Source organism: Zalophus californianus, chromosome 1 (assembly GCF_009762305.2).
Source record: "Zalophus californianus isolate mZalCal1 chromosome 1, mZalCal1.pri.v2, whole genome shotgun sequence".
In the NCBI taxonomy this organism is placed as follows: Eukaryota; Metazoa; Chordata; class Mammalia; order Carnivora; family Otariidae; genus Zalophus; species Zalophus californianus.
In genome coordinates this window covers 150,477,099-150,501,827 of record NC_045595.1, presented here as the reverse complement: position 1 = coordinate 150,501,827, position 24,729 = coordinate 150,477,099, and the positions used below count along the sequence as shown (strand labels likewise).

The following is a 24,729-nucleotide window of genomic DNA, read 5'->3' as shown; positions in this document are numbered from 1 at the left end:
AGAATTAAAAATCTCCACTCCGAACTGACAGAGTGATTTTCAAGGTATATTGTTAAGAAACAAAGATGGTACAAAAAAGGTACACAGCGTACTATCTTCTGTATAAGAAAGAAGGTAGAGTAAGAATATACATATGTAATTGGTAATATTTATAAAACAAAAAAGGAATATCTTGTTTTATGTGCTTCACTTTATTGTGCTTCACAGATATTGTCTTTTTTACAAATTAAAGGTTTGTGACAGCCCTGCTTTGAGCAAGTCTATTGGCACCATTTTTCCAACAGCATTGGCTTACTTCATGTCTCTGGGTCACATTTGATAATTCTAACAGTATTTCAAACTTTTTCATTATATATTTGTTATGGTGATCTATGACCAGTGATCTTTGATGTTACTACTGTAATTGTCTTAAGGTATCAATAACCACACCCATAAAAATAGTGAACTTGATAAATATTGTGTGTCTTGACTGCTCCACTGAGCAACTGTTACCCTCTCTCTCTCCCTCTCCTAGAGTTTCCCTATTCCCTGAGACACAAAGATATTTAAATTAGGCCAGTTAATAACCCTACAATGGCCTCCACAAAAACCCTCAAATGAAAGGAAGAGTCCCACATCTCCTAAATCAAAAGCTAGAAATCATTAAGCTTAGCGAAGAAGGCATGTCAAGGGGTGCCTGGGTGGTTCAGTCAGTTAAGCATCCGCCTTCAGCTCAGGTCATGATCTCAGGGTCCTGGGATCAAGCCCCACATCGGGCTCCCTTTTCAGCAAAAGGTCTGCTTCTCCCACACCCCCCTGCTCATGCTCTCTCTCACTCTGTCTCTCTCAAATAAAATGAATGAAATCTTTGGGGGAAAAAAAGGAGGCATGTCAAAAGCTGAGACAGGCCGAAAGCTAGGCTTCTTCCGCTAGCCCCGCTGTGACTGCAAAGGAAAAGTTCCTGAACATTTAAATTAAAAATACTACTCCACTAAACACACAAATGATAAGAAAGTGAAACAGACTTATTGCTGATGTGAAGAAAATTTCAGTGCTCTGGATAGAAGATCAAAACAGCTACAACACTCCCTTAAGCCAAAGCCTAATCCAGGGCAAGTCTAACTCTTCTATTCTATGAAGGCTGAAAGAAGTGAGGAAGCTATCCAAGAGAAGTTGGAAGCTAGCAGAGGTTGGGTCATGAGGTTTAAGGGAAGAAGCTTAAACATAACATAAAAGTGCAAGGTGAAGCAGCAAGTGCTGATGTAGAAGCTGCAGCAAGTTACCCAGAAGATCGAGCTAAAATCATTAATAAACGTGGATACACTAAACAACAGATTTTCAATGTAGACAAAATAGCCTTCTAGTAGAAGAAAAAGCCATTTAGGACTTTCATAGCTAGAAAGAAGTCAATGCCTGGCTTCAAAGTTTCAAAGCACAGGATGACTCTTATTAGGGGATTATGCAACTAGAGACTTGAAGTTGAAGCTAGTGCTCATTTACCATTCCAAAAATCCCAAGGCCCTTAAGAATTATGCTAAATCTACTCTGTCTGTGCTCTATAAATGGAACAGCAAAGCCTAGATGACAGCATATCTGTTCACAACATGATTTACTGAGTATTTTAAACCCACTGTTGAGACCTACTAAGAAAAAAAAGATTCCTTTCCAATTACTGCAGACAATGTACCTGGTCACCCATGCGCTCTGGTGGAGATGTACAAGATAAATGTTGTCTTCCTGCTTGCTAACAGAGTATCCATTCTGCAGTCCATGGATCATGGAGTATAGATGATGCTTAAATAATGTGGGGTTGGGGTACCAACTGCTCATGTAGTTGAAAATCTGTGTATAACTTCTGACTCCCCAAAAACTTAACTGCTCATAGCCTACTGTTGACAGAAAGCCTTACCAATAACAGAAACAGTTGATTAACACATATTTTATGCTATATGTATTATATACTGTATTCTTACGATATAGTTAGAGAAAATAAAATGTTAAGAAAATCATAAGGAAGAGAAAACACACAGTACTGTGCTATATTCGTTGAAAAAAATCCATGTACAAGTGGACCTGCAAAGTTCAAACCCATGTTGTTCAAGGATCAACTATAATTTTGACTTTCAAGTCTTACTCTTTAAGAACTGTATATTTCATAAGGCTATCACTGTCAAAGACAGTTATTCCTCAGATGGATCTGGGCAAAGTACATTGAGAACTTTGTAGAAAGGATTCAACATTCTAGGTGCCATAAAAACATTTATGATTCACATGAAGAGGTCAAAATACTAACATTAACAGGAATTTAGAAGAAGTTAACTCCAACGCTCATGGATGACTTTAGGGTCCAAGACTCCAGTAGAGGAAGAAAGGGCAGATGTGGGGGAAATAGCAAGACAACTAGAATTAGAACTGGAGCCTGAAGATGTAACTGGTTTGCTGCAATCTCTTGATAAAACTTGAATGAATGAGGAAAGAAAGTGGTTTCTTGAGATAGAAAATACTCCTGGTGCAGATGCTATGAAGACTGTTGAAATGACAAAAGGATTTAGAGTATGACATAAACTTAGTTGATAAAACAACAGCAGGGTTTGAGAGGACTGACTCCAATTTTGAAAGAATTTCTACTTGTGGGTAAAATGCTATCAAACAGCATCACATGCTACAGAGAAATCACTGGTGAGTCAATTGATGTGGCAAATTTCATCATTGTCTTATTTTAAGAAGTTGCCACAGTTATCTTAAAAACATAACCAAAAATAAAATGCATCCCTGGGAGGTTCAGTCGGTTAAGTGTCTAAATCTTGGCTTTGGCTCAGATCATGATCTCAGGGTTGTGGGATCAAGCCCTGCATCAGCCTCTGAGCTCAGCAAGGAGTCCACTAAAGTTTTTCTCTCCCTCTGCCCCTCCCCATGCTCGCTCGTGCTCTCTAAAATAAATAAATAAATCTTAAAAAAAAAAAAAGAATATTTGTTTTTTTGGGGTTTTTTTTTTAGTTCCTTTAGGCATAACATTAGATTGTTTATTTGAGTTTTTTTTTTTTTTTTTTTTGCTTTTTCAGGAAAGCCTGTATTGCTATATACTTTCCTCTTAGAAGTGCTTTTGCTGTCTCAGAGATTTTGGACCATTGTGTTTTCATATTCATTTGTCTCTATGTACTTTTTGGTTTCTTCTTTGATTGCTTCATTGACCCATTAATTGTTTAGTGTCATGTTGTTTAGTCTCCGTGTGTTGCGTTTTTTTCCAGTTTTTTTTCTTGTGATTTATTTCTAGTTTCATACTGTTGTGGTCAGAAAAGATTCATGCTATGATTTCAATCTTCTTAAATTTATTGAGGCTTGTTTTATGGACTAATATGTGATCTATTCTGGAGAATGTTCCATGTACACTTGATAAGAATGTGTATTCTTTTGTTTTGGGATGGAATGTTCTGTATATATCTGCTATGAACAACTGGTCCAATGTCTCATTCAAAGACATTGTTTCCTTACTAATTTTCTGTCTGGATGATCTCTCCATTGAAGCAAGTGGAGGATTAAAGTCCCCTGCTATTATTGTATTACCGTCAATTTCTTTCTTCATGTCCATTAATATTTGCTTTATGTAGGGGTGCCTGGGTGGCTCAGTCATTAAGCATCTGCCTTCGGCTCAGGTCATGGGATTGAGCCCCACTTTGGGCTCCCTGCTTGGCAGGAAGCCTACTTCTCCTTCTCCAACTCCCCCTGTTTGTGTTCCCTCTCTGTGTCTCTCTCTGTCAAATAAATAAATAAAATCTTTAAAAAAATATATTTGCTTTATGTATTTAGATGCTCCAGTGTTGGGCATCTAGATATTTACAATTGTTACATCCTCTTGTTGGATTGATCCCTTTATTATGAAACGTCTTTCTTTGTCTCATATATTCTTTGTTTTAAAGTCTATTTTGTCTGATGTCAGTATTGGTTCACCGCCCCCCCCCCTTTCTTTTCCACTTCCATTTGCATGGTAAATGTTTTGCCATCCCTTCACTTCCAGTCTATATGCGTCTTTAGGTTTGAGGTAAGTCTCTTTTAGGCAGCACATAGATTGGTCTTGTTTTTTTATCCATTCTACTGCTCTATGTCTTTTGATTGGAGCATTTAGGCCATTTACATTTATTTTTTTAGACCATTCACATTTAAAAGTATTTATTGATAGGTATATACTTAATTTAAAAAACTGTTGTAGTTAATATAAAAACTTGGTTTTCCGGTTGTTTTTGTGGTTCTTCTTTGTCCTTCTCTTGCTCTCTTTGTGAATGATGAATATCTATAATGTTTTGTTTAGCTTTCTTTCTCTTTATTTTTTGTGTATCTATCATAGGTTTTCGGTTTGTGGCTACCATAAGGTTCATATATAATATACCAAGTAAATAAACCATATTAATCTGATGGCCAATGTTATTCTTTTTCCTCTTTTCTACTCCCTTCTCCACATTTTATGTACATGTTGTCATATTTTACATCTCTTTATTCATATTTTTCTTATGTCCAAATATGGCCATTTCTTTTCCACCTAAAGAAGTCCCTTTATTATTTCTTGTAAGGTTACTTTAGTTTTGATAAACTCCTTTACCTCTTGTTTGTCTGGGAAACTCTTTATCTCTCCTCCAAATCTGAATGATAATCTTAACAGGAGTATTCTTGGTTGTAGGATTTTCCTTTCAGTACTTTGAATATATCATGCCACTCCCCTCTGGCTTGCAAAGCTTCTGCTGAAAAATCAACAGGTAGTCTTATAGGTTTTCCCATGGAGGTAACTTTGTTTCTTCTTGCTGCTTTTAGGATTTCTCTCTTTATCTTTAACCTTTGACTTTTTTTTTTAAAGATTTTATTTATTTGTGAGAGAGAGAATGAGAGACAGAGAGCATGAGAGGGAGGAGGGTCAGAAGAAGCAGCAGACTCCCCGCCGAGCAGGGAGCCCGATGTGGGGCTCGATCCCGGGACTCCAGGATCATGACCTGAGCCGAAGGCACTCATCCAACCAACTGAGCCACCCAGGCGCCCGCTTTAACCTTTGACATTTTAATTATTATGTGCTGTAGTATGGACCTCCTTGAGTTCATCTTGTTTGGAACTATCTGTGCTTCTTGGACTTGGATGTCTATTTCCCTCCCTAGGTTAGAGAGATTTTTCAGTTATTATTTCTTCAAATAAGTATTCTAAACCTTTCTTTCTTCTTCTTCTAGGACCCCTATAAGGTGAATTTGCTTGTTGTTATTCAAAAGATCTCTTAATCTATCCTCCTTTTTAAAAAATCTTTTCTCTTTTTGCTGTTCAACTTGTGTGTTTTCTATTACCCTGTCTTCCAGATCACTGATATTTTCTTCTGCATCCTCTAAACACTGTAGATTCCCTCTAGTGTGCTTTTTATTTCAGTTATTGTATTCTTCAGTTCTGATTCATTCAATATTTTCTATCACTTTATTGAAGGTCTCACTAAATTCTTTCATTCTTTTCTCCAGCCCAGGGAGTATTTTTACAATCATTACTTTAAATTCCTTATCAGGCATATTGCTTATCTCTGTTTCATTTAATTCCTTTATTGAGGTTTTTTTCTTTCTTTTGGAACATATACTTCCGTCTTTTCATTTTGCTTGATTTTCTGTGTCTGTTTCTATGGATTAGACGAAATGGCTTGCTACATCTCCTAAAGTTGAAGGAATTGTCTTGTGTATGGTGACCCCTATACAGACTGTGTGTCCTTGATGACTTTGTTGGCTGGCTCGAGCTGTGGATGTATACACTAGTTACTCTTTTAAATTTTGACTTTTTACAGAGAGAATTAAAAAAAAATAAGAAAAAAAAATGAAACCGAAAGGAAAAGAATTGAAACAAAATAAGATAAACTTTTCAAAGTTAAAAAAAAAAAAAAGTAAAAGTTAAAAAAAAAACACACAAAACTGCAACATTTTTCTGTGCCCCGGTGCCACAGGACAGCTGGTATGGGCTTACCGGACCCTGGACTCACTGAGGTTGTAAGCTCATGGTGAACCAGACCGTGCTCCAGTCTGAGCTTTTAAGGTGGAGGGGAAGAGTATGCTCCCACAATTCCTCAGCCCTTTTAAACTATAGCTTTTCTTCTGTGCCGCAATGCAAATGGGGCTGGTGTGGCCTTCAGAACCGTGGGCTTACTGAGGTCACAAAGTCTGATGATCTGACCCACCAGTTATGGAGTCAGAACCCTCCAATTACAGCACCCAACCCTGCCCCTTATGGTGGCCAAACACTGCTCTGGTCTGGACCCTCAAGGTGGAAGAGGAGGGAGCATTCCTGCAGTTCTCCCCCCTCTAAAACCACGGCTTTTCTTCTGCATGCCAGGGCATCTAGGGCTTGGGTGGGTCTGTGGACGCTGGACTCACTGAAGTCACAAGTCCACCAAGATGACCAGACATGCCCAACATGGTGTCTGGACACTGCTCCAGTCCAGGCTTCCAAGGAGAACATAAACCATGTTGTTCTCTAGTCTCTCTGACCTGGAGAGCTTTCCCACAACTCCTCCACCACTTGGCAGAGTTCTAGTGTTGTCTCTTATATGCTAGTTACTCTTTTAAACCATGGTTTTTCTGTACACAAGGACAGAGGGATCTGTTCCAGGTCCCTCAATACCATCCCTCCCCATTGCAGCATTGGGGTTGGGGGTTCCCTTTGTTACCATATCTCTGTCTCTCTTGTTGTTCTTTTTGGTTGTTTGATAGCTGTTCAGTCAGCCCACATTTCTTCTTCAGGAGGAACTGTCCTATTAATAGGTGTAATATTGTGGGTTCCATGTAGGAGGTGAGTTCTGAGTCTTCCTACAGAACTCTTAGGTATAGTTATTTTTAATATGTCTCTCATTAACTTTTATATAAAGTTAAAAGTGATTTACAAACTACCGTTACATTCAGAAATCTGAATTTGACTAGAAATTTACCTTTACCCGTGAGTTTTATACAGTCATGTATTTTTACATTGTTAATTAGCATCCTTTCATTTCAGCACGAAGAACTCCCTTTACCATTTCTTAGAAAGTAGATCTAGCGGTGGTGAATATCCTCAGCTTTTGTTTGGCAAAGTCTTCCACTCTTTGTTTCTGAAGGACAGCACTGCCACACATAGTATTCTTGATTGGCAGTTTTTTCTTTCAACATTTTGAATTTATCATACCATTAATCCAGACCTGCAAAGTTTCTGCTGAGAAATCCACCAGAAGCCTCATGAGTTTCCTTGTATATGACAAGCATCTTTTCTCTTGCTGCTTTCAAAATTCTGATTCTTTGATTTTTGACAGTTTGATAATAATGTGTCCCAGTGAAGTCCTCTTTGGGTTATATCTGTTTGGGGTCCCCTTTAGCTTCATGTACATAGATGTCCATATCTCTCCCCATATTTGGGATGTTTTTAGCTATTATTTCTTTAAAGAGACTTTCTGCCATCTTCTATCTTCTCCATCTTGGATTCCAATATGTATACATTGTTTTGCTTGATAGTGTTCCATCAAGAGTCACACACTCTACTGACTAAGCCAACCAGGTACCACTTTTCCTAATTTGTTTTGTTTTGTTTTCTTATCCTATCAATATTAAGACTAATCAAGCCTTCCTTTTTGCTGTAGTTGCTAGAAAACTCAGAACCAAAGTTGGCTACAGGAACTGTACATGACTTAAAGACATGCATGGTTATGTACCAACTTTTGCTTGAGTTTTACATTATGATCTTATCTTCAATTTCCCATTATCTCAATTGTCCTTTACTATTCTCTTATACATTATAAAATGTTTTTTATAAAGCACCTCAAATCCTTTTTGAAAGAAGATTAAATTGATAAGCAGGCAAATAAATTAAAAGGCCACTGTAACATTTAGCTTATTACTTTAAAACAACTCTCTTCTTACCTAGTCTCTATTCCCAGCACTACTACCCTAGTCGAAGGAAACAAACAAGATGTTCCCTTAGGGTATCTTTAATGTTCAGGATTCTATATATGCATTTTCTCCCCAATTTTACAAACACAATAGTGGAGAAAACAGAACTTACCAGATAAACAATATGCAGATCATTCTCTAAAACAAAGCCCTTCATTGCTCTTTGGAGGTCGGCAAAAACATCTAAAGTATCAGTTGGAGAAAGTGAAGAAGAAAGAGTTGCTGAACCGAGATGTGTTGGATGATACACTTTTCCTGGTTGGGGGCAGGAAAAGGGAAATAATGAACCAAGTGTTAAAAATAAAATAAAACATTGTCTTTCTGTATTCTGTAATTAACCTTTTAGTCTCTGATAAATTTTGTCCAGTGCATGGATATTTATGAGCAGATTCTATGTTAATTATCTGATGTTGCTAAATGCAACACTGACTTATTAAAATTGATTCATATACCACTTGAAAAACCAGTTTCCTTTCAGAGTGTTTGAAAAGTCAATTTCCTTTTACTAAGCAGTCTTAAGTCACTCAAGATGAAAAAGCTAGTAAACTGCAACAAAGAAGTCACATTTACCTTCTGTTCCATTACTAGCTTCAGTAATTTGGATGAATTCGTTTTCCAGGAGCCACATTACACAGGCCTCAATTGCTCCAAGTTGAAAAGAATCTTGGTTCTTCTGAATTCCCAGCTTCCCTTCTTTCATACTTGCAGCCAAAAATGTGCAAGAAGCGTAAGTCTGTATATCTTGTGATGTACTTGCCACTCCACCAACTATTATCTGATAAAAGAGGTTTGAAATTTTTTTGTAACTTTTTAACTAGACATGCAGGCCCTCATGATATAGAAGAAGTGATTTTGTTCTCTTAAAATATTCTCAGCATCTTAAATGTAGAGACTCTTATTTAACTCTTCCATCATCAGTCATTATACATGTAGATAACATTCACTGACATCAAAAATTTCCTTAAAAGTAGATACAACATTTTCTCATAAATGAAAATAAATGAATCACTATCTATCTGAAATGTAGGAACTAACAACAACAGTTCCCTCTGAAATGTGTGGGCATATAGGAATGCTAGTATTGAATATTTCCCACCCAGAAAGGGGATGGAAATGGGTAGAGAAAAAGTGAAGTCAGTTGTGTCCTGTGGAAATCATCTTCCCACAACTATGTTAAATATACTAATTAATTAATTGTACTAATTTTTCCCTTGCCTTCTTCCATTTAATACATATTGAAACATACCAAATCATCCTAAACAGAGCTACCCTACACTTTTTAATGACCACAAAACATAGTTTTACCATTTACCATTTACTGATTAAATGGCTATGTTTTGTTCTGGGGCTTGCTTGTTTTTTAATCTTAGTAGGTATGTCCAAGCTGCCCTCCCAAAAGAATTTCAGCAGTATATGAGAATGCCTACTTTCTATATCCTTACCAACCCCATGTTATTATTTTCCTTTTTTTTTTTTTCAAATGGAGAACTAAGTTGGGTGGGGGGGCGGGAAGTATGAGCACAGGTATCAGTACCCCCACTACCAGTACTGAAGCCAAGAGCAAGGCATGCTGGTATATGAACAGAAAACTTTTCTGGATGACACAAACACTTAAAATAAGGAGGCTGGTTACCTTTGAGGACACAGAGGAGAAAGTTTTATTTTTCACTTTAGATCTTTCCATGTTGTTTGAGACTTCTAAGCGTATCTATTTGTAATTTTATTTTTTATTTTTTTAAAAGATATTATTTATTTATTTGACAGAGAGAGAGTGAGAGAGCACAAGCAGAGAGAGTGGCAGGCAGAGGGAAAGGGAGAAGCAGGCTCCCCACTGAGCAGGGAAGCCGATGCGGGACTGGACCCCAGGACCCGGAGATCACAACCTGAGCTGAAGGCAGCCGCTTAACCGACTGAGCCATCCAGGCGCCCTAATTTGATTTTATTTTAATGTCATAGGTATTATCTGGATGAAAGAACTACGGTCCATTTCTGTCATCTTTTTTAAAAATTCAGAAAATAGGGGCACCTGGGTGGCTCAGTTGGTTAAATGTCCAGCTCTTGGCTTCAGCTCAGGTCATAGATAATAAAGTATATCTAAAAAAATTTTTAAAAATCATCTGGCATTTGGGTTTTAATCCACTGTTTTGAAATGTACTGCTATAGCACTAGCTGTATTAAGCTCCAGGAAGTAACTTAAATAGAAGACATTCAGATTTGGGGAGACTATAAACAATCTCATAAAGAAACACAAAGATTTTTCTTCCCATATTTAAGTTCTACCATCATACTATAAGCACAAAAGAACAAATGGTAATTTAGTGAACTCTTTCTTACCTCCAGAATAGCTCTTATCATGCTTGCAGTTACTTCTTCTCCTTCTTGTCTTTGCAAACAGCTACGAACAGGTTTTAGAGATCCCTGAAGTAGAGCAATGCCTTTTGATTTTTCAGAGTTCTTACAAACTAAGATACTCTCACCTATAACCAAAAAACCATACATTTGCAAAATCCCAACATATTTCCTTAAGATACGGGCCAAAGAGAATTTCAAATGTCTTGTTTAAAAAGAAGGTAATAGATGATAGCGGTTATTATGGTCATAGAATTATTGCTGATGCTTTCATTTTCTGAACTCTGGATTGAAGGGGATCCGAATATGCCACACCAAAATATGCCACTTTGGCATAAGGATTATTTTGACCTGAAGGCACTTAGGAAACAAAAAGAGCTCTTTGCCCTCACCCCGCTTGCCTAGAAGCAAGATATAAATTTCTCTTTGTGAAGGTGTTCCTCTTATCACTTATTACTGAACAGAAAGTGAGCACCAAGGTGGGTCTGGGTAATCCTTTCTAAATAATCCTTAACTGATGAATTGTTGAACACTACATCTGAAACTAATGATGTACTCTTTGTTGGCTAATTGAATTTAAATTAAAAAAATAATCCTTAACTTCCATTAGTTTCCACTATATATATATTTTTAAATGTTTTATTTATTTATCCATGAGAGTCAGAGAGAGAGAGAGAGAGAGAGTCAGAGGGAGAAGCAGGCTCCCCGCAGAGCAGGGAGCCCGATGCGGGACTCGATCCCAGGACCCTGGGATCATGACCTGAGCCAAAGGCAGATGCTTAACCATCTGAGCCACCCAGGCGCCCTCCACTATATATTTACCTTCCTACAGTTTACCACCCCTCAAAGCCCAAATCCCTTTTCCTTTGCCTTGTCACTTCTCAATTCTACTGCCTTTTGTTAAAAGGGTATAAAGTCTCTAACATCTAACTGCTTCTTTGGATCTTCACTGTTTTTCTATAAAGGCCTCTGTGTATGTAAAAAATGAAAACATTAATATCAAGTAAAATATGTGGGCCTTCTCTCCAATTAATCTGTCATTTGTCAGTTTAATTTGTAGACACTAGCCATAGAACCTAAGCAGGCACAGGGAAAGACTTTTTCTTTCCATACAGAAGTAACTATCCTTACTAATATATAATAATAATAATAATAGAGGTATTTTGAAAACTATAAAGAAAAATGCAAATGCAAATACTAGTTATATATGATATGAATTCATAAAAATATTTACAGAAACCTAGAAATTACATTATAACATTCACTAAACACTTTAGGTTATTGTGATAATCGAATAAAAGTATGTGACAGCACTTACACATTATAAACATATACAAATATACAACTTATACAAACATAAATACTACTACAGCAATTACAACTAGAGAAAACCATAATTTTTTTTTTCAGAAATGAATCCAATAGTAGGGGAAAAGAAGTAAGTAAGATGTTCAAGGGGCAAAAGGAAGGCCACTTGCGTTAGAGAAAGCCAAAAGTGGCATTGTGGTGGAGTATACTAACCATTCTAGGCAGAGAGAAAATGCTGCTTTCCTAACACTGACTGCCAAATTGAGAATCAAGATAGAATAAAGATAAGGGACTATAAACCTGATGACTATTGATTATTTATCCCAGATATAACTACAAAAAGATAGGTGTCATCAAACAATAAAAAACAGGTAAATAAAATGTATCACCAGGTTCTTGCAAGCACGACAAAATAACCCAGCGTTAAGACAAAAAATTATCTACAAAAGGTATGAACTAGCATTAGCAGCAAAGTAAAAATGTCATTTAGGGCTGTTCAAACCACTTTCAGGTTTTGATTCTTCAACAAAATGGACAACCCTTTTTCAAGATGAAGCAAGATTTATGAAAATGCCCAAATTAATGGCAATATATACAGTCCAGGTTCCTGCTCCCACCCATCTGAGGAGGTTGTATCTATACCACAACAGAGAAGTCAATTAGAATCAAACCAATTGTTACTATTTAACTTACAAGTCACTATTTTTGCACAAAGCACCAATGTCTTATACTGGAAGGTTCTAGGAATTCCACAGAAAGATTAAAATATCATCTAAATAAAACACTATTAACTGTCTAGGAAATATTAAGATCATTTATCAAATGCAAAGAAGGTACAAAGATGCTACACAATCCAAAAAGCATGACCAAGTATGCGTATCTTTGTAATTGATATGAAACACTATATTCACACATTCCCCACTTGTTGGAAGTTCTTGAGCAAGCCATCTGCCATCCTGAAATGGAGCATTATACAAAGTCAAAATCTCAGAAGTTTCCAAGACCTCAAAAACAAAGTTATTGTGTTATATTTTAGTTTTGTTTAAATGTTATCTAATTTAAGGCTTGATAATTCGGCCAGGGCACCAACCTTCCAATTATTCTTCCCCATGAGAAAGAGAAGTACAATCTAAGAATGTAGCAAGGCAAATAAAACCTCCTTATCTTCTGCATTACCTTAAAGACCCTCTGACCCTAAAAAAAACCAGCTGTGTAAGATGAACTTATACTTCACTCTCCAGAGTTATGAGTCTACTAAGAAATCAGAGTTGAGGAAAGGGCAGAGGGAAGCAAGGAGGAATAGGAAGTATTTTAGTCTCTTCCCCTAACCTTCTTTAAACACATGTAACCTGCATATTTTATAGGCCAAGTAAGAGACAGAAGCAGGATAAACTTCATTGATGCCTATAATAGGGGAAATCCAATGAGTTGGAAGTTTTTTTTTTTTTAATCATTAGAATTTTTAGGCTTTAAAGAATAGGCAGCCCAATGACCCTGCAGGGATTACAGATGCATGAGTCATTTGTTACTGGAGCTGAAAAAGACAGCCATTCTTTCATTTTTCCTTTAATAAAATCCCTACATGTTAGTTGGGCATATGGCCTCCCTTGCAGTTGGGGAAAGTAACTGTGTGATAAGTTCCGGTTGATTGTATGTGAGGAGAAATATTCTGTGCAACTCCTGAGAAGTGCCCTTAAAGGGTAGGCTGTGCACTTTACTTCCTCATCTCTCCTTCCTGATGGTTGAAATGAAGATGTGATGACAAAGTCAAGTTATTCTGAAAGTCACTTCCTCGGATACTATCCAGCTTTTTGTGCCCAGAATATCCCACTTATTTTCCCATTAAGACTTTCCCTTTTCTCCGAGGTACCCTAATTTCTCTTCAGCAGCCACAGAATTCTTTGTCTGTTTATTTGACATATAGTATAATACTGGAGTCAATAAACTACATCCCAGAGAAGATGGAATGACAGAGAATGTTCCTCTGAAAGTTCTTTAATGTGAGAAGACTTAGAACAATTTTGTCACATCCAGAATAATGTTCCAGGTAAGAAATAGTATTTGCTGCTATCTTGATATCTAATTAAACAAACCTCTTCCTCATTGCTTAAGACAAAACTTCTGTCTGGTTTGTGGTAAGGTTATCATTACTTGTTGACACAAGAAACTAAAAAGTTGTTTTCAGAATCAGCACCAAATCATTTAGAGAGAAAACGATAGTATGTAAAGTTCCTATTCCCAAACTGTAAGAGTATTTCCCAGCTCTCAGCATCTTTATTTGAAGTCTTAGACCAGTCACCTAAGCAGAACTAAAACCCATGAAAATTATTCCCTTCATTAGCACTAGAAAAGTTATGCTGAAAATTAGAAATCATCTTCTAGCTAATGTGATAAGTCATTTTGACTAAAATATTGAGTCATTTCACTGTATATAATGTAAAGAATGTTTTGATTCTACATTAGTAGAAAATCAATGGTTGCTGATATATGAAAAGTATAACTTACATTCATTATAAATATTAAGTAAATCAAAACATGACATTAGTGCTTTGGATAACAAAGAAATGCCGCATGATAAGAAATGAGTTGCCAGGCACTAGTCAAATTTCAAGCAGACTGACACTGTCCTTCAGCAATGCTATTACAATTAAATTCCAACTCACTTACCTACTGTGTCTACCCCTTTCCTGCCAGCACGACCAACCATCTGCTTATAAGTAAGAATATCTAGAGGTTGACCACTGAAAATAGGAGTCCGAATAATTACACGACGTGCTGGTAGGTTCACCCCAGATGAAAGAGTAGAAGTTGCTGCCAAAACCCGAATCTGACCTTGACGGAAGGCTCCTTCAATGATATCCCTCTCCTCAAAAGTAAGACCTAACAAAAGGAAGTTATAATAACATATGTTTACTAATGAATATGTGAATTAATGAATATAACAGAAATACCGTACTTGATCACTTACAAATAGATCTGGGAATCTACTACAAGCCTCCAAAGATTTCTTCAAGCTATTGTTATGACTATAAACAAAGAAGTCACCATGGTCTCTCTTTTTAAGAGTACAATCTGCCACCCCTAGTATACTTATATCTCATCTTCTAGACCAGGGTTTGGCAAACTTTTTCTGTAAATATTTTAGGCTTTGCAGGACAGATGGTCTCTGTTGCAAATACTCAATCCTACAACTGTCACATGAAAGCAGCCACAGAACAAACAGGCATGACTGTGTTCCAATACAACTTTATTTACAAAAATAGATGGTGTGCTAGATTTGACCAGCAGACTGTAGTTTGACTCCTGTTCTAGACAATGAAGTCACTGAGGGTAGAGATATGGCTTATGCATCACACTTCAGCATAAATAATTGAAGAATAAATACACGAGTAAATGAAAAACAACATAAAGAATATATACTTACTTGGCTTATTTTTAATTTTATTAAAAAAATCAAAAGGACTGAGTTTGTAATTTCGATGATGGGTCATTTTATTAGTATACATAAGTTATATACAATAAAAATATTCTCCTGTATGTTCATATATATACATATATTTTTAAACGTACTCATGTATGCATAATAAAAATTTTAAATAAATTTAAAATGTTAAATTCCTAATTTTAGAAACTACATATTTTTTCTTTTCAAATTTTTATTTAAATTCTAATTAACATGTAGTGTAATATTGGTTTCAGGAGAATTTAGTGATTCATCACCCACATATTACACCTAGTGCTAATCATAACAAATACCCTCCTTATTCCCCATTACCTATCTAGCCCTTTCCCCCCAACCCCCTCCCAACCCTCAGTTTGTTCTCTATAGCTAAGAGTCTCATGGTTTTCTTCCCACTCTTTTTTTTCCCCCCTTCCCCTATGTTCATCTGTTTTATTTCTTAAATTCCACATATGAGTGAAATCATTCAGTATTTGTCTTTCTCCGACTGCCTTAAATAGCTTAGCATAAAATACTCTAGCTCCATCCACATCATTGCAAGTGGGAAGATTTCATTCTTTTTGGGCTGAGTAATATATGTATCACACCTTCTTTATCTATTCATCAGTTGATGGACATTTGGGCTCTCTCCATAGTTTGGTTATTGTTGATAATGCTGCCGTAAACACCAGGGTGCATGTATCCCTTCAAATCTGTATTTTTGTATCCTTTGGGTAAATGCCTAGTAGTGCAATTGCTGGGTCATACGTTAGATCCATTTTTAATTTTGAGGAATCTCCACACTGTTTTCCAGAAGGGCTGCACCAGTTTGCATTCCCACCAATGGTTTGCATTCCCCTTTCCCCAGATCCTCACCAACATCTGTTTTCCTGTGTTGTTAATTTTAGCTATTCTGATAGGTATGAGATGGCATTTCACTGTGGTTTTGATTTGTATTTCCCTGATGATGAGTGATGTTGAGCATCTTTTCATGTGTCTGTTAACCATATGGATGTCTTCTTTGGGAAAATGTTCATGTCTTCTGCGCATTTCTTAACTGCATCATTTGTTTTTTTGGGTGTTGGGTTGTATAAGTTCTTTAGATTTTGGATACTAATCCTTTATCAGCTATGTCATTTGCAAATATCTTCTCCCATTCCAAAGGTTGCCTTTTAGTTTTGTTGATTGTTTCCTTCACTGTACAGAAGATTTGTATCCTGATGAAGTCCCAATAATTCATTTTTGCTTGTTTCCCTCACCTCCAGAGACATGCCTAGTAAGAATTTGCTATAGCTGAGGTCAGAGAGGTTACTGCCTATGTTCTCCTCTAGGATTTTGATGGCATTCTGTCTCACATTTAGGTCTTTCATTCAATTTGAATCTATTGTTGTGTATTGTGCAAGAAAGTTTCTTTCTTCTGGATGCAGAAGAAACTATATATTCTTAATCACATCCTTAGTACATATGATCATGGACAGACCACTCCCCAAAAGAAGTTATTTAATTTAGTGACTGTATAATCCTTGCAATTTTGACAACCAGATGATTTTTAAACACCTCTAGCCCTCTCAAAGTACAATATGATAATTTCTAAAATTAATTTGATTTTGACATATTTGTAAGAATGTTCAATACCCTGTAAGATAAAAGGAAACATTCAGAGTAGCATAAAATTAGGGTATCAAGTACCTGTCTAACCTGAATTTTAAGGAAACAAAGTGTAGAATGGTAATAATTTTAAAATTCACTTCCCCGGGGGTCTGCCACAGAAACAAGATGACAAAGGGGACGTCATCATTTGGAAAGCGTCGCAATAAGACACACATGTTGTGCCGCCGCTGTGGCTCTAAGGCCTACCACCTTCAGAAGTCCACCTGTGGCAAATGCGGCTATTCTGCCAAGCACAAGAGCAAGTATAACTGGAGTGCCAAGGCTAAAAGACGAAACACCACTGGGACTGGTCGAATGAGGCACCTAAATTTTGTACACCGCAGATTCAGGCATGGAGGAGGAAGGAACAACATCTAAGCCCAAGAGGGCAGCTGTTGTAGCAACCAGTTCATCTTAAGGATTTCAACGATTAGTCACACAATAAACGTTCTGGTTAAAAAAAAAAAAAAAAAAGAATTCACTTCCCCAGTGGTACAAAAAAGCCTTTATCTAGTATATATATACTATACAGATACGTAAACTAAATGTGTTTTACTCTTGTTTAATCTTAATCACACACTTCTTAAAATGAAATCTAAAAGCAGTGTGGTTGACAAGAAATCAAATGCACAAAAATATAAAAATGAAGAAATTATGAGGATTTTGGAGGGGACTTCTTAATAACAGATTATAAATATGGATACCTGCATGATGAAATGCTACTCCCCATGGTATAGTTTTTTGTAATACAGAGTCCAGTCCTGAAGGCGAACGTTTTAACTGATCCATGACTTCTAGGAGACCCTTTTGTTCCAGTATCACTGGCGGAAGTTCAGATGATCTTACCAATCCTGTCACAGAAAAAACATCAACACTGTTCACCTCTGGCTGGACCTCTTTAAATGCTATCTGCCTAAGTCATGACAGAGCTAAATATTAGGGCAATGGTTCTAAAACTACTATACATAATAATTAGCAGGACATCTTTTAAAAAATACTTATGCCTGGCTCTTATTCCTAGACATTGTGATGCAACAGTATGCAACCTGGACATAAGGAATTTTAAAATCTCCCCAGATGATTCTAATGTGCACCAAAGTTTAGGAAGCACTGTGTTAGGGTGAGACCAGGCCCACAAGAGGTGATCAAAGGACCCAGCTGAGGAAGGAGAGGATTACAGGTACTACCATTCAGAGCCTAAAAATCAAAATCCTTGCTCAAAGTGTGTCCCACCAACCAGCAGTGTCAGAACCACCTAGGAGCCTTTTTTTTTTTTTTTTAAGGATTTTTATTTATTTATTTGACAGAGAGAGACACAACGAGAAAGGGAACACAAGCAGGGGGAGTGGGAGAGGGAGAAGGAGGCTTCCTGCCAAGCAGAGAGCCTGATGGAGGGCTCGATCCCAGGACCCTGGAACCATGACCGGAGCCAAAGGCAGATGCTTAACAACTGAGCCACCCAGGTGCCCCTAGGAGCCTATTTCTATGTGATAATTTTTCTAGCCTCTTTGCTACCCATGTGGCAATTAATCACCCATTATCTTCTGTCTTTGCCTCTCTGAATAAACTGCTCCCCTAGTAAGATCTCAACTTTCTTAGATGCAGGAACCATGTTTTCTTTAAAGAATTTCCCAAAATCTTGGATTTCTGAACTAGTAAGCCTCTGATAAGATATATTTTTAACATATTATATATATACTTTTTAAAGATTTTATTTATTTATTTGACAGGTAGAGATAGCAAGAGCAGGAACACAAGCAGGGGGAGTGGGAGAGGGAGAAGCAGGCAGCCCGATGTGGGGCTCAATCCCAGGATCCTGGGATCATGACCTGAGTCGAAGGCAGACACTTAACGACTGAGCCACCCACCCAGGCACCCCTTTAACATATATATTTTTAAAAATATTTTAGGTAAACTTTTCTTAAAATTTTAAGGATCCACAGAGGTTACCAATGTTTTATTATGCTAAGGACAATTTAAAATTTTTAAAAACTACCATTGATCAATACCTTTATTTCAAAAGAAAGGTCATTTTAACATAAAAAAAATTAGGGATAATTTCAGAATTTGAACTTCAGCTTTACAAAATATGCACTGTCTTATCTTTATTTTTCTGGTAAAAATTTCATCATAGCCCAGACTCTAGTCCAAGCACTAGGATTTGGGAACCCTTGCTATAAATAAAAGTAACAGAATCTGAAGCAAAGAAAATAATAATAATGTTTCTGGTTATTAAAGGAATTTAAGTTATTATGGTACAACATAAGGAATATAAATGGCACAGTACAGAAAACATCAATTAGGAGGGAAATGAAAGAGATACTGTAATGTTGGGCCAGAGCCTATCAAATATAAACTTCAAGCAAAGTTTACTTATTGGAGCTAAGCTTGAGGCATCTATCACCTGTCCTCAGGATTCCAATGAAATCATAAAATATCCTAATATTCTGTGACCGGAACTGGTTGGTGTCTGTCTCCCCACACTTATCTTGGGCCCCAAGGGACCACAGGCTGGCAAAAGTGGGGAGGGAACAGTGCTCATCCTAGAATCAGTAAAATATACACTAATGTTTATAGCCATACACTATATCACTACTCAGCAATAAAAACAAATTGATAAACAACCTGGTGAATCTTAAAAATATCATGCTGAAAGAAGCCAAACATACAACACACGTATTTACTATACGATTTCATTTATATGAAATTCTTAGGAAAGGCACAGCTAATCTAGAGTAACAAAAAGCAGATCATTTGCCTGGGGCTCAGAATAGAGAGGAGACTGATAGCTAAAGAGCAAAGATTACATTTGAGGGTGATAAAAATGTTCTGTAGGTTCATTATAGTGGGGGTTAAGTGTATACATTTGTTAAAATTCATTAAATTATACACTTCAAATGGGTACATTTTATTATATATAAATTATACCTCAATAAATCTGATTTTATTTATTTTTTTTAAGATTTTATTTTATTTTATTTGAGAGAGTGCAAGCAAGAAAGCAGAAGTAGAAGGAGCAGCTGAGGGAGAGGGAGAAGCAGGCTCCCCACTGAGTAGAGAGCCCCACACAGGACTTGATCCCAGGACCCTGGGACCATGACCTGAGCCGAAGGCAGCCACTTAACAGACTGAGCCACCCAGGAGCCCCAATAAAGCTGATTTTAAAATACATGTGTTTATATACATATATATGTATATGTGTGTGATTCTTTTGTAGAGTTTGGAAATATAAAGAGAGATATGTCTGATTTCTCCAGAAAAATGTATATATGTGAAGTTCTATATATAATTTAGAGGCTTCAAAGATCAATATCTCAAAGCCCATGGATCCTAGATTAAGAATCTTAGTACGTGTCTGTATAAATCCAGTATTTTAAAAATCTTAAGGTTAGCCCGAGTGTACGTATACATTGTCTATAATGAGGATAAGGAGAGGATTAGTCACAAAAGCATAGTTTTGTAAACTATGTAAACCAGTGGGCAGGTGGCGCAATGATCAAAAAGAGTCATGCTTTATTTATATACTCATTAATATTACTTTCAAGCACGTGTACTAAGTATAGAAGCTTTCATTTCCATCAGTAACTTACCCTTGGCTTGATGGTGTAGATTATAAAACTCACGGGCAATGCTATCTGCCAACTTCTCACACCATTTCTTTGATGGACAGAAAAGTAATACTGAATGGTTATCACAAATGGTCTCATAACATAAACTAACAACATGGTCCTCATCTCCCTAAGAAAGAAAGAGAAATAGTCACTCTAATGGTCCTTGCAAAACATTTTCATATCAGTTTAAAGTCACTCATTTTGCTTCATGGGGAAGGTTTTTTTCTACTGAAAGGCATAATAAAAATCAGTTACAAAGTCAATAACAAAGAAAAAGCAAGAGAAAAAGAGAAATAAACTTCCTTATAATGCAAGGTGAAAAGGAAATATTTTCTATTAATTCAACTAGTATTTATTGACTTTGAACCCTCAGCCAATGAGGATATAATGGTAAGTCAAAGAAAGTCAAGGTCCTATCCTTAAGGGGGTTAGGTCTCATTGGGGAAACATATTAAGGTACAAAACAAATAAATGTAAGATACATTTATTAGATGTACTATAAAAGAATTTTATGATGTTTCGAAGCCTCATATTTGACATAAATTTGACAGAAAAAAATCAAAGAGGTTTCTCTGCAAAAATTATTTAGCTGAGATACAAAGGAGGGGAGGCATTATTTCAATGAAAGGTAACTGGTGGACAGTGGAAAAATTTCAGGCAGAACAAAGCCTATGTAAATGCCCTGTGGTAGCCCAGTGAGTTCTCAAAACTGGAAGGGGTGTTTAACCGGATTAATTAATTCATTCATCCATTCACCCAATGAACAAACATTTACTATGCACCAGAATTTGTCCTAGGTACTGGGGATAAAGAATAAAGCAGAAAAAAAGCTCTGTCCTCAGAGTGTTACTATGCCAGTAGGAAGGGACAGATAACAAAAACAAGAAAAGTAAAACACAGAATTTTGAAAAGTGATAAAAAGAAAAAGAAAATGGAAAATAGGGACCAGGAATGGCAGGACACTGTAATTTAGACAAGGTGGCCACCAGGGAAGGTCTCAGAAAGTGACTTTTGAGTAAAGGTCCAAAGGTGAAAGAGTAAACCATACTGATGCCTGGGGGGGAAGGCATTCCAGAAAGAAAGAACCTGAGGTGGAAGATTCTTGGCATATTATAGAACAGCAAATAGGCTGCGGAGGGAATGAGAAGGAAAGTAGTAGGTGAGGTCAGAGCACTAAGGGGTGGGGACAGATCATGTACGGTCTTATAGCCTACCAAAAAGAGGCTGGCTTTCATTCTAAACAAAACAAGGAACCATTTCAAGGGTGGGAACATAGTGGTTATGTTATCTGATGTTCATGTTAAATAGATTAGCTCCAGATTTAAGCACAGACTGAAAGGAAGAAGGTAGGAAACAGATCAATTAGGAGACGATTTCAATAATCTAGGTAAGAGTTGAAAGTGATTCAAACAGGGTGGAGGCAGAGACATACCAACAGAAAAAGATTAACAGGAGAGCAAATGAATGTGTTTACATATTTATTGAGGTAACCAAGGCACAGTCTGGTGAAATTTGGGGTACAGAGCAAAGCAACTGAGTAAGATTCCATGCCAGACATACAGACGCTACAAATGCCTATCTAGGAGAGGACTGAAACACATGAATTTACTCCTATTCCCAGTTGTAGCGGTTTCCGTACTCGGAGGCACAGCTCTACACAAAAAGAGAAGATGTCCCACTCCACAGATGATGAGTCAGGTTTTTAACTCAGGATTGAAGAATCAGACTTAAAAAAAATACTGTGAACTAAAATTTTTTAAGTGTACTTATAGGTGTGTGAGGGAATTTATAATTTATCAAACACTTCCTAGATGCCAGACAAAACCATCCTTCATTCCTAGAATAAGTATTACATCCCACTGTCTAGATGAAGATAGTATATTCAGAGAGGTTTTGTGATTCAAGTAATATCAGCCATATCAAGTGCTCTATTATGTATCAGAGGTAGGTCTGACTCTAAAAATGATGTTTTTCCCTTTTACTATATATTATACCTACTACTTAACAAAAGTTAATTTTCCACATTAGGGCTTAGTGTAAACTAAGCCATAAGAAAATCTTTTCCCGGTTAAAAAGAAAAATCTACAAAATTAGGTATTTTTTATTATTTATATTATCTTTTATTATACTTATTGGAAAAGATAATCATTTAAATTGAAGGCACAACTGGGGCACCTGGGTGGCTCATTCAGTTAAGCATCTGCCTTTGGCTCTGGTCATGATCCCGGGGTCCTGGGTTCAAGCCCTGCATCGGGCTCCCTGCTTAGCGGGGAGCCTGATTCTCCCTCTGCCTCTGACTGTCTCTCCCCCTGCTTGTGCTCTCTCTCTCTCTCTGTGTCAAATAAATAAATAAAACCTTCAAAAAAATAAATAAATTGAAGGCACAAATATATTTCTTCTCTCACCATCACCACCAATTATTTAAGATGAAACCATTAGCTTAATATTAATAATCCTTCTAATGGATATGTAAAGCATATTCAACTACACTGCAACCCCTAATTTATATCTCAAAAAAATGTTAACTTCTAGAAAATGCAGTCAGACGCAAAATACTAGGAGCAGCGATGTAAAAATACTGACTTACCTTCACTTGTAGATTGGGATGAAATTCCCTCACAAGCTTCATTGAAGAGTCATATATAGAATTTCCAATTTTTACTGACTCTAACAGTGGTACAGGACGAAAGTTGGTGTGGTAGAGTTCAGCATTCAACCAGGAAGCTACAATCTCCAAATTAGGAAGAGTAGCGCTCATGCCAACAATCTGCACGGCGTTAGATAGAGGACTGGCTAAATTTGCCTGGCTGTGGAAAACAAATGAAAATGATGTTCAGAGATACATAGTTATAAATAGTGCTGCTAACAGTATTTTTGGTCATGTCCTTGGGTCCATACATCCATACATTTTTAAGGTATACAACTAGAAGTAAAATTACTGGGTTATAGATCATCTTCAATTTTATTGATGTCAAACTGTTTTCCGAAGAGATTGTACTAAAGTATCCCCATGATCCATGTGTGTTTTATTGTTCCACATCTTGTCACCACTTAGTACTGCCAATCTTTTTAACACTAGCCATTTTGGAGAATGTGTGGTAATATCTCTTTGAAGAAGTAGTTTACATTGCCTTGATTACTAATGAGATTAAGTATCATTTCATGTTTATGGACTATTTGGATACCATCTTATAAATGCCTGTTGAAGGTGCTTGCCCATTGATATATTGAGTTTTTTCTTCTTGATTTGCAGAACTGTTCGAATGTTCTGGATAATGACTTTCCTCTTTCATTAATTTTTGCTCTTGTCTTTATTATTTCTTTCCTTCTACTTTCTGTGGCATTATTTTACTATTCTAAGTTCTTGAGATGAATAATACATTAATTTTTCAGTCTCTCTTCTTCAGTAATACATGCATTTTATACTATCAATTCCCCTTTAAACTTAAACTGCATTTCACAAGTTTTGTTAGATGATATACTTTCAATTCAAACTATCTTCCAATTTGTACTCTGATTACTTTTTTGACCCAAAAATGGGTAAAAGTCTATTTCCCAATTTCCAGGGGACATATGCCTCTCCTATACTTATTTTTTAGTTTAATTCCATTTGTCAGAGGATATATTTTAAATTACTTAAATCCTTTAAAATATATTGCTTTATGGCCCAGCATAGAGCAATGTTTTATTATGTACACTGAAAAGAACATATATTCTGCTTTTATTTGGCAATTCTTCTACATACATCCATTAGGTCAAATTTGCTAATTGCACTAGTCATCTCTTCTATATCCCTACTCATTTGGTATATAGATAATTATCTCCATGTTTTCTCATATACTGAAAAAGAGGTGTTAAATCTCCCTAAACTGAAACATAAGAGCTCCCAGACTGAAAGAATCTATTGAGCAACAAGCACAATGAACGAAAATGAAACACCAAGACGTATCGGTGTGAAATTTCACAACACTGAGGAAGAAAAGGAGCCCCTAAAAACTCCCGGAGAGAATTAAAAAATTTTATACAAAGGATAAAGGATAAGCATGGCTTTGGATTTCTCAACAGTAACAAGAGAATGAAGTAAGGTCTTAAAAACTAAAGGAAAAATATTTAAAACCTTGACTTCTATACCTGGACAATCTATGAAATAACTGTAAGGCATTTTCAGATATGCAAACTTTCAAAAAAATCGTATGAATAGACTGTACACTAAAATAAAGTGGAACATCCTGGAAGATGTCCCCACCAAAATGAGGAAGTAAATCAAGAAAAAAATATGTTATCCAAAAAAGGGGGACTCTGACTCAAGCAAAAAGCAATAGGAATAAATGATAAAGAAAGATCCTAAAATAAGTACTATGCAGCACATATATAGTTTACCCATATAACCAGATTAGAACAATTCAGAAGTCTTTTGGAGAAATTTCAAGATGAATTTGGTAGAATAGCAAATGTGTCAGAACATATTGGA

At 36.5% G+C, this 24,729-nt stretch overlaps 1 protein-coding gene and 1 pseudogene across 1 annotated transcript in view; one reads left to right on the top strand and one right to left on the bottom strand.

Annotated features, from left to right (window-relative positions):
- The window catches only part of POLQ (DNA polymerase theta), a 133,840-nt gene that overhangs the window by 98,965 nt on the left and 10,146 nt on the right, over positions 1-24,729 (bottom strand). Inside the window, exons 6-12 of the mRNA XM_027585028.2 lie at positions 22,846-23,065; positions 20,238-20,385; positions 17,352-17,498; positions 14,222-14,438; positions 10,236-10,371; positions 8,472-8,676; positions 8,014-8,156 (exon numbers count right to left, since the gene is read on the bottom strand). Coding sequence (XP_027440829.2) covers positions 8,014-8,156; positions 8,472-8,676; positions 10,236-10,371; positions 14,222-14,438; positions 17,352-17,498; positions 20,238-20,385; positions 22,846-23,065 — 1,216 coding nt within the window. The remainder of the gene's footprint in view (positions 1-8,013; positions 8,157-8,471; positions 8,677-10,235; positions 10,372-14,221; positions 14,439-17,351; positions 17,499-20,237; positions 20,386-22,845; positions 23,066-24,729) is intronic.
- On the top strand, positions 16,774-17,065 carry LOC113916160 (annotated as a pseudogene).